General features: G+C 41.0%; 1 protein-coding gene across 1 annotated transcript; it reads right to left on the bottom strand.

The window, feature by feature from the left end:
* Positions 1 to 8,752: 8,752 nt before the first annotated feature.
* On the bottom strand, positions 8,753 to 10,524 carry LOC149980096 (uncharacterized). The gene is made up of 4 exons (XM_090187229.1): positions 10,149 to 10,524; positions 9,682 to 10,020; positions 9,346 to 9,393; positions 8,753 to 9,198 (listed from the first exon to the last, which is right to left on the bottom strand). Exons 1-4 carry the CDS (start codon positions 10,177 to 10,179, stop codon positions 9,056 to 9,058), a joined length of 561 nt encoding a protein of 186 aa, XP_090043355.1. The 5' UTR covers positions 10,180 to 10,524; the 3' UTR covers positions 8,753 to 9,055.
* Between the last annotated feature and the right edge of the window lie 170 nt (positions 10,525 to 10,694).

Raw genomic sequence — 10,694 nt, 5'->3', positions numbered from 1 at the left:
AACATGTAGCAATTTCAATGGTTTTCCTGAGTTATAGTTAAGGAAATCAGTCAAATTAAATAAATGCATTAGGCCCTAATCTATGGATTTCACAGGACTGGTCAGGGGCGCAGCCATGGGTGGGCCTTGGATGGCATTTGGGAGCCAGGTCCACCCACTGGGGAGTCAGGCCCAGCCAATCAGAAATGAGTTTTTCCTCCACAAAGGGATTTATTACAGACAGAAATTCTCCTCAGTTTCGTCAGCTGTCTGGGTGGCTGGTCTCAGACAATCCCGCAGGTGAAGAAGCCGGATGTGGAGGTCCTGGGCTGGCAATTAGCCTACTTAGCTGCTTCTCTACGACTATTCTTTTTGCCCGTCTCCATCAGTTTTAAGATGTTATTTAGCCGTAATGGCAAGCTGGGGTGTGCAGACAGTGATGGGTTTTCTGTTGTTACATTTGTTTATTCATTGGAGTGAAGTGGGTACTTATCATTTCACCTGTAAGAACATGCAGTAACAAAGCAACACCAAACCGATTCAGATTGATTACAAAAGCGTAAGAGGGGTTGTGTCACTTGCAGAAAGATCGGATGTTTGCTGAATGCTGATATCAGACTAAATCCCAGACTAAATGTCTGTCCCTTTCCCAAAATATTTAGACTATAGCACAGCAATAGGCTTTCTATAAAATGTAATTCTGTCAGTGAATCAACAAGGATATGTTAATCATCATAGTTGGGGGGGCCAAATAAAATCACACCAGTTGGGGAACCCTGGTCTAAATGAAGTACATTGCACATGCAAAACTAAATTCCTTTGTTGAAACCTTCAGAATTCCTCAGAAGTATCTACAGAAAGATTCTTGGCCTTTCAAAAAGCTTTGAATAAATTGGGCTTGGTGGGCACTGCCCAATTGGCCCATATACAGTGCATTCGGAAAGTATTAAGACCCCTTCACATTTTCAACATTTTGCTACATTACAGCCTTATTCTAAAATGGATGAAATTGTTTTCCCCCCTCATCAATCTCCAGACAATACCCCATAATGACAAAGCAAAACAGGTTTTTAGAAATGTTTGCAAATTTATTATAAATAAAAAACAAATCACATTTACATAAGTATTCAAACCCTTTACTCAGTACTTTGTTGAAGCACCTTTGGCAGTGATTACAGCATAGAGTCTTCTTGGGTATGACGCTACAAGCTTAGCACACCTTTATGTGGGGAGTTTCTCCCATTCTTGTCAGCAGATCCTCTCAAGCTTTGTCAGGTTGGATGAGGAGCTTCAAGGAGCGTATTGTCAGGGCTCTCCAGAGATGTTTGATCGGGTTCAAGTCCGGGCTCTGGCTGGGCCACTCAAGGACATTCAGAGACTTGTCCCGAAGCCACTCCTGCATTGTCTCTGCTTAGTGCTTATAGTCGTTGTCCTGTTGGAAGGTAAACCTTCGCCCCAGTCTGAGGTCCTGAGCACTCTGGAGCAGGTTTTTATCAAGGATCTCTCCGTTCATCTTTCCCTCAATCCTGACTAGTCTCCCAGTCCCTGAAAAACATCCACACAGCATGATGCTGCCACCACCATGCTTCAACGTGGGGATGGTATTGGCCAGGTGATGAGCAGTGCCTGGTTTCCTCCAGACTTTTTGCTTGGCATTCAGGCCAAAGAGTTCAATCTTGGTTTCATCAGACCAGAGAATCTTGTTTCTCATGGTCTGAGATTCCTTTAGTTGCCTTTTGGCAAACTCCAAGCGGCCTGTCATGTGCCTTTTACTGAGGAGTGGTTTCCGTCTGGCCACTCTACCATAAAGGCCTGATTGGTGGAGTGCTGCATAGATGGTTGTCCTTCTGGAAGGTTCTCCCATCTCCACAGATGAACTCTAAAACTCTGACAGAGGGACCATCAGGTTCTTGGCCACCTCCCTGACCAAGGCCCTTTTCCCCCGATTGCTCAGTTTGGCCTGGTGGATAGCTATAGGAAGAGTCTTTGCGGTTCCAAACTTCTTCCATTTAAGAATGATGGAGGCCACTGTGTTCTTGGGGACCTTCAATACTGCAGACATTTTTTGGTACCCTTCCCCAGATCTGTGCCTCAACGCAATCCTGACTCGGAGCACAATTGACAATTCCTTCAACCTCATGGCTTGGTTTTTGCTCTGACATGCACCCTCAACTGCACCATTATATATACAGGTGTGTGCCTTTCAAAATCATGTCCAATCAATTGAATATACCAGTGGACTCCAATCAAGTTGTATAAACATCTCAATGATGATCAATGTAAACAGGATGCACCGGAGCTCAATTTCGAGTCTCACAGCAAAGGGTCTGAATACTTATGTAATAAGTTATTTATGTTTTTTATTTTTAATACATTTGCAAAAATGTATCTTAAATAGTCCTCCTCACACTTAACCCCCCCCACCCCCACCCCCACCTTCAAGGTCTGACTCTACCGACAGCTATGACTCTACCGACAGCAAATGTACTTTCTATGCCTGAGATATGTGGTTGTCCCACTTAGCTATCTTAAGATGAATGCACTAACTGTAAACCGGTCTGGATACGAGTGAGAAGATGTGCATGAAAACGATTCGTCTCTCGTTGAACAATAAATACTTTATTGAAGAATCCCTACTCTTGACCAATCACCGATGATTCTTCGGCTCCGAACTTCGGGCTTGCCTCTAGAATAAAAAAGATATATGTGTGTGCCTGAACAGCTGAAAAAACGCTCACCAAAAACATCACGAAATCTTGCCATAATATATGCACAAACTCTTCCGAACTGTTTCGGATGAGACGCATGTGGACCGCTTTTGTGGAGCGAGATACCTGCCAAAAAGTTGAACGTACGTATCGTTAGGATCGTAAGAAAATCCATACGCAAATTGTGAGTATAGTAAGAAAAGCCATGCGTGAAACATGAATTTAAATGTGAAATGTCATTCGTGAAGAGGCAAACACCAGGTTACGATGATGGACTAACATTTTAGGCCTGGACAAATCTTGTTGCAATTCTGACGTGCAATAATACATTTTAGAGTTATGGCAGTTTCATCTCACCAACAAAAAACCGTACACCAAACAGCCTGTGAAGAGTGCTACCCTAACAAGCGTAACATAGTATAAAACCGGAAAGAGGTGTCCTGCACATTTTCAAGTTAAAAGTGTCCATTGTCTGTTACTCCTCAGTTTAGTGTTTACTTCACATTTAGGTTTCTAATGTAATGGATTTGTTTGCCACCGCAAGTCTAGATAGCACTAGCTGTATTGTGCCTACAACAGTGAAGTTTGAGTCCTCTAGGTATATTTATTTCTACAGCATGGGCATATCTCTGGGTGACGTGGACATCCCCACCTTATTAACTTATGACTATTTCAATATTGTATCATCCCTTTCTCTGAGCTCTGTCTGTAATCATAACCTGTAGTATCTACCAGGAATAATTAATCATAACCAGTAGTATCTACCAGGAATAATGAATCATAACCAGTACTCTACCAGGAATAATGAATCATAACCAGTAGTATCTACCAGGAATAATTAATCATAACCAGTAGTATCTACCAGGAATAATTAATCATAACCAGTACTCTACCAGGAATAATGAATCATAACCAGTAGTATCTACCAGGAATAATTAATCATAACCAGTAGTATCTACCAGGAATAATGAATCATAACCAGTAGTATCTACCAGGAATAATTAATCATAACCAGTAGTATCTACCAGGAATAATGAATCATAACCAGTAGTATCCACCAGGAATAATGAATCATAACTTGTAGTATCCACCAGGAATAATGAATCATAACTTGTAGTATCTACCAGGAATAATGAATCATAGCCAGTACTATATACCAGGAATAATGACTCATAGAATAATAATAGCTGTTTGGTGAATCTATGAATTATGTATGACCACTGGAGTCTTTGCCACTCAAAATATTTTTTTGATAGAATATTTAGAAATTTATTTAATCACTCCAAATCTTGCCAAAGCATATTCTGTAGGGGTAGTTAATATGAATAAAAAAATAATTTGACATGATTTATATGAATCAGGTCATGAACATATGGACTTTGAAATGAACAAGGGAGAGGTTAAATGTAGGCTAAGTCTGGCATAAGCTTATTCCCAGACTTTACAGTAACTCTGTTGCCGTGGTTTTAGGTAGTCTCTGTATAGGCTATTCCGGCCATCACGACACTGCTGCCCAGGTGAAGAGCGTGTGATCTCCATACAGAACCACAGCACCATGCCTTTCGGAAAAGCTCCCCTCAGCCTCAGAAGATGCCCTTCTGGAGGAATGCCGTAACAGAGTCATTATAACCTAATGTCGGCCTATTTGCCTACTAACAAAATAAAGTGCAGAGCATGCGTTCTAAAACAAGCTCTAGACTTTTATTTTGGAAATGAAACCAAAAGGTAAATTGTAGTAGGCTAGGAGTTGGAGGGTTGTTGGAGGGAGCCGGCCTTGATCGCACAAGTTCTACTTGGCAGCAGACACATTATCTCCATTTTGCCCACGCTTGTTGCACTTTTATGGTCACGGTGTCCGAAAACAAACACTTTGTTTTTTGGGTTGGGATCATGAGGCGAGCGAGGGTGTGTGGCATTGTACAAAAGAGAAGGTGATCATTTAAACGGCCAATAGGTCTGTGATGTTGAAGCTTTAAAAAGCTTGACATGATGTAAACTCACAGATGAGGAAGTCATTCAACTCAATTATTAACAGGGTGACATCGCCCTCTGCTGGACAATATGATTCTCACCACACAGATTTACGCAATGGTTTAATTTCCGGTAGTAAAAAAATATTTTCAAAAAGTGCAGTAATCATCAAGTGTAAAACAGATTCATGTCATAAGCTAACTATGACATGAATCTGTTTAACGCTTGATGATGATTTTTTCATGTAATGACATGACATCTGATCTGCTCAAAGTGTGAAACAATGTCATGATACAAATTGCTTACCACAGGGTTCCCCAACTACCCCCCCCCCCCCAGTTTTCTGAGCAAAAAATAATATTTTTTAAATAAATAATATATATATATATATATATACATATATATATATATATATATATATATATATAACTTGGGGGGTGGGGGGGAGCAGTTGGGGAACCCTGTGATAAGCAATGTGTATATATATATTGAACAAGCATTGGAAACAGTGTTTAAACCATTTACAATGAAAGCCTGTGAAGTTATTTGGGTTTTACGAATTATCTTTGAAAGACAGGGTTCTGAAAAAGGGACGTTTCTTCATAAAAAGAAAACGTGGTCTGCCACTGTGAGGACGATCAGCTGTCCGTCCTGTCTCCCTGTAGTGCAGTCTTAGGCGTCTCACAGTACGGACATTGCAATTTATTGCCCTGGCCATATCTGAAGTCCTCACGCCTCCTTGCAGCATGTCTAAGGCATGTTCACGCAGATAAGCAGGGACCCTGGGCACCTTTCAGGGTTCCTACTGGGGCCCCTCAGGGGTGCCTGCTTAGTCCCCTCCTGTACTCCCTGTTCACCCACGACTGCGTGGCCAAATATGACTCCGACACCATCATTAAGTTTGCTGACAACACAACAGTGGTAGGCCTGATCACCAACAACGATGAGACAGCCTATAGGAGGTTAGAGACCTGGCAGTGTGGTGCCAGGACAACAACCTCTCCCACAATGTGAGCAAGACAAAGGAGCTGATCGTGGACTACAGGAAAAGACGGGCCGAACAGGCCCCCATTGACATCGACAGGGCTGTAGTGGAGCGGGTCGAGAGTTTCGACTTCCTTGGTGTCCACGACCAACAAACTATCATGGTCCAAACACACCAAGACAGTCATGAAGAGGGCACAACAACACATTTTCCCTGTCAGGAGACTGAAAACATTTGGCATGGGTCCCCAGATCCTCAAAAACTTCTACAGCTGCACCATCGAGAGCATTCTGACCGGTTGCATCACCGCCTGGTATGGCAACTGCTCGGCATCTGACCGTAAGGCGCTATAGAGGGTAGTGCGTACGGCCCAGTACATCGCTGGTGCCAAGCTTCCTGCCATCCGGGACCTATATAATAGGCAGTGTCAGAGGAAGGCCCCAAAAATTGTCAGAGACTCTAGTCACCCAGAAAACAGTTATAGACTGTTTTCTCTGCTACCGCACAGCAAGTGGTACCGGAGTGTCAAGTCTAAGACCAAAAGTCTCCTTAACAGCTTCTACTCCCAAGCCATAAGACTGCTGAACAATTAATCAAATGGCCACTGGAATATTTACATTGAACACCCCCCCCCTCCCCTTTGTTTTATACACTGCTGCTACTCGCTGTTAATTATCTATGCATAGTCACTTCACCCCTACCTACACGTACAAATGACCTCGACTAACCTGTACACCTGCACATTGACTCGGCACCGGTACCCCCCAGCCTTGTTATTGTTATGTATTGTGTTACTTTTTAGAATTTTTTACTTTAGTTTATTTGGTAAATATTTTCTTAACTCTTCTTGAACTGCGCTGTTGGTTTAAGTAAGCATTTCACAGTAAGGTCTAACTCAAATGTAATTGAATTCATAAATGTAGGCACTAATTATAGCTAATATTCTAATTCTCTAGGTGCTCCATTCCCAAACCTGAAGCACCCTGTCCCCCGCAGGAAAGACCAGGAAAATGTGTTAGCTTAAGGTACAACTTCCTATTGAGGAAATTTAAGATATTTCGATTTTCTGACACGAATAGAAGCATATACAAGCAATCAATGACATTAGTTTTTTAAAGCCCCTTGTCCATCAGCAGTTGTCACAAAGTGCTTATACAGATACCCAGCCTAAAACCCCAAAGAGCAAGCAATGCAGATGTAAATCAAATCCAATTGTATTTGTGACATGTGCCGACTACAACAGGTCAAAGACCTTACTTACAAGCCCTTAACTCCCATTCAGCATGATATTCCATACTGGCATTCAGCTCCGCTTTCAATAGACCCCCTTCTTTAGCATCTGCTCTAGACATTGAATATACTGGTCATCCACTGCATTAGGAGCCATGGCCATTTTCTTTACCACAGCAGTAACTTAAAGAATGTAGAGTAGTTAAACATATTATTTCAACCAAGAGAAACTGTCAAATTACCCATGTGGGACCCAACTTTTCATGACAACTTCTAATTCTCTTAATAATTAGAACTCTTTACACTCAGGGGAATTGGCCTGTATGGCGAGGGCCAAATTGAAATGTTTCTCACAAAAAAAAAAACATGAGACGCCTATGCATAACCATGGTAAAACTGAAAGGGAACACTTTGGAGATGAGGAAATGCTCATAACAAAGGTGAGGACACAACAGTCAACCTGACACAATACAGAATCCCCCCAAAAATGTATGTACCAAGGCCATTCCCTGGCTACCCATCCACATCGCTCTAGCCAAACTGATGTTTGTTCTCCACAATGAATGAATGTAGCGATTTAAAAACTAGGCAACCAAAGACCAGAGAGAGAGAGATGACTTGGAGGGAGTTCCAGTCCTCAGCTTTTAATGAAGCAGAGATGAGTGGCTGACAAGGAAAAATAAAGACAACATGCATCTCTCTCTCACACACTGTAACGATTGTCGTCAGGAGAAGGAGAAGAGGACCAAGGTGCAGCGTGGTAAGTATTCATAATACTTGTAATAAATACGAATACTTGAACAAAGAACAACAACAAGACAGTTCTGCAAGGTGCAATACACACAAAACAGAAAACAACTACCCAAAAATCATAGTGGGAACACAGGCTACCTAAGTATGGTTCTCAATCAGAGACAATGATTGACAGCTGCCTCTGATTGAGAACCATACCAGGCCAAAAGCAGAAATACAAAACATAGAACAAAAACATAGAATGCCCACCCCAACTCACGCCCTGACCAAACTAAAATAGAGACATAAAAAAGGAACTAAGGTCAGGATGTGACACACACACATACAGTCTATAAATATGTAAATAAATTGCAAGATATCTAGGCCTAAAACTCTATAGAGTGCAGTAAAACATGTTTATCATTAATAGCGGACAGAATTCTATAATGAATACATATTACAAAAATAATACATAGAGTGACCAGTAGTTACAGTATTGTGATTGTTTAGTGTTTTAATTACTCAACAAGTAGTGCCCCAAGGTGGGATTGAACCATGTCTCAAAAGCAGCAGAAAAGGTCAACTAAGGTCACAAAAATGTCCTTACACATCACGTCTGGCCCGGCACGGATAGCTGCAACAAAAAAGATGCTAAACTAGGTGACATTAGCTAACAAGCAAGTAGAGGTAGCTAGCTAAATGCTTGCACGCTCAAGCTAGCTAGCTAGCTAGCTATCAATGTTGTTGGATAGTTGGGAAAAAAACATGCTAAACTAAGCGGCATTATGCAACAGCATATTTACACATGATTTCAATCTAAAACTGCTAATAACTCACCTGAGCACTGTTGAGACTTAGCTAGGCAGACAGATCAGAACAGGTGTCTGTCTGCTCGTCGATTTGTTTTGCTAGCTTTACAACAGCACACAGAACCAATTATTGTATGAGCATTGGACGTGTACTTAATCGATTTGTTCCATAGACGGTAGAGTCAACAACTCACTGCAAAAATATTTTTTAGTGTACAGACTACCGGTACACATGTTTGCATTTCTGAATAAAAGAGATGGGACAGACAGTAGGTGAAATTTAGTATAAAAGTCTAGCTCCTTTTCTTATTATAATAAAGTCACATTGTAGGCCAGGCCCTCAGGCAATTTTTTATTTATTTTAATTTCAAAAGGCCCAAGTGCAAAAAGTACAAATACGAATGACAAAATATGCAGCAGGAAATATTACACCCTGAGACAAAATAAGTCCTTCCTTCCTGATAAACTTGACCCAAATTCCAAAGCCACAAGACCACAATATAATTTGTCTGAAGATAAATCATCAAAATACATGCTGTAGGACTATGGCATTCAGGTTTGTTATATATTATACTGTAATCAGACACTGAAACACACTGAGCAAGAAAAGCATTCAGAGCAGCTTATTTTCACCAGACCGTTTAGGTTGTCATGTTTCTTTTCTTGGTCTTGTGATGAGTGATGCAAACTGTCAGTATCATCCCCAACAGACCCAGTCCAACTACAGCTGCATGCAGATGAGCGAAGGAGAGCCCGGGGGTACAACTACACAATGCAGGCGAAGCTAAAAGGAGAAGTATATGAGAGAGGCAGGGGTTAACGTTACCTGCTGATATTATTTTACATTGCATGGCTCATTTTTGTTAGTGTTGAATGGAGTAGGAAACAGCATTTAAGTTGCAATATCATTTAGGTTCTAGATTTATGTTACCTTGTTCATAAGTGGTAGAAGATTCATTTATAGCTTCAAGGCCAGACACTGAAAAATAGTGACATAAATTACTTCTGAGATCAGATGATTAGGTGTACCACCAGTGATGATGAATAGGATGGTAAACTTCAAAGGTCACAGTTGGAGGGACTGAACATAAAGTGAGAATATTATTTTGTGACATATTTAACAATTAAAATGTTCTAAATTGAGTAGCTGGCCAGCGCAAGTGAGTTTTGGTTCTGGGTGGCAAGATGAATGTGAGAGTAAATATGATATTAAATGGCATTTTGTGAAAAACACACGTGTTTTTGACTAGCAAAAATCCCCACTTACCGTGAAGTCTGCTTCCTCCCCCAACCATCATACTTTCCCCAATCTTTCCCATGCAGTAATACAATCCAAGGTCTGCATCCTCAACGCTCTTGATTTTCAATGCCAATGACCTGTTGGCAATCTCTGTCTCGAAACGAAGATTGGGTCGGTGCCCATAGATTATATTTCCACCGTTTAGACTCACACACAGCAAAACGGCAGGAGTCTGCTCAGGATTGTGCTTCAACCAGGTTATCTTGTAATGATAAGAGATATTGCAGAGCAAAATGGCAGTATCTCCAAGCTGGACCTCTCGAAGCACAGACTCCTCCACAGACTGCCATGGCTTGACAATGAACACTGTTTGATAGATAGATTACAACACATTAGGCAATTTTCTATTTCAATCGAAGAAGAAAAAAATGTGTATAATCAAATCAGGCTATTCATTAAGAAGACCCTCTGAAATTACAATAAATTGTACTCACAAATCATTAAGATAAACCAAAGAGATGCCATTCTCTGTGTGCTGTTACTAGCAGAATTACAGGTCACAAGTTCCAGTCTGACAATGGACAGTTATGTTAACTTGTAAAACCACTAGTTCCAGGAAAGTTCCACTTCCTTTCAGATGTAGACCACCTTAATTAAAAAAATAAAAAATAAGCTCAAATCAGGTTTGCCATTTGCAAACCTTCAGAGTCATACCTTGAAACATATGATTTTATAAAAAATTGCCTAAGTCTCCTAAAATAAAAAAAATAAAAAAGCTTTGTCGTAAATGATATATGCATAGTGCGATGGTTTGGTGTTGTATTCTCATAGGTGAAACGACAGTTGCTTCTGAGCTGGTGTGTTATGGACTGGTCTTGCAGGAAGCTGCGGTCACAGGGGTGTTTAGGTTGCAGGCCTAAGTGGCCTTTCTCTCTCTCACTTCTGTTTACCCTGGAAACGAAATCTCACTTCTGTTTACCCTGGAAACGAAACCACCAAAAGAGCTACTGCCTTTGATTGAAACAGACAACGCCAGAGAA

Source organism: Oncorhynchus mykiss, chromosome 10 (genome assembly GCF_057628025.1).
Source record: "Oncorhynchus mykiss isolate SJ-2025 chromosome 10, ASM5762802v1, whole genome shotgun sequence".
Lineage (NCBI taxonomy): Eukaryota > Metazoa > Chordata > Actinopteri > Salmoniformes > Salmonidae > Oncorhynchus > Oncorhynchus mykiss.
This window is presented reverse-complemented; position numbering and strand designations above follow the sequence as displayed.

Coding starts and splice junctions, on each gene's coding strand:
- LOC149980096 (XM_090187229.1), bottom strand. CDS start 10,179: ATGGCATCTCTTTGGTTTATCTTAATGATTT. Junction 10,021..10,148: donor TTGGTTTATCTTAATGATTT/GTGAGTACAATT, acceptor TCTATCAAACAG/TGTTCATTGTCAAGCCATGG. Junction 9,199..9,345: donor TTCTACCACTTATGAACAAG/GTAACATAAATC, acceptor TTCTCCTTTTAG/CTTCGCCTGCATTGTGTAGT.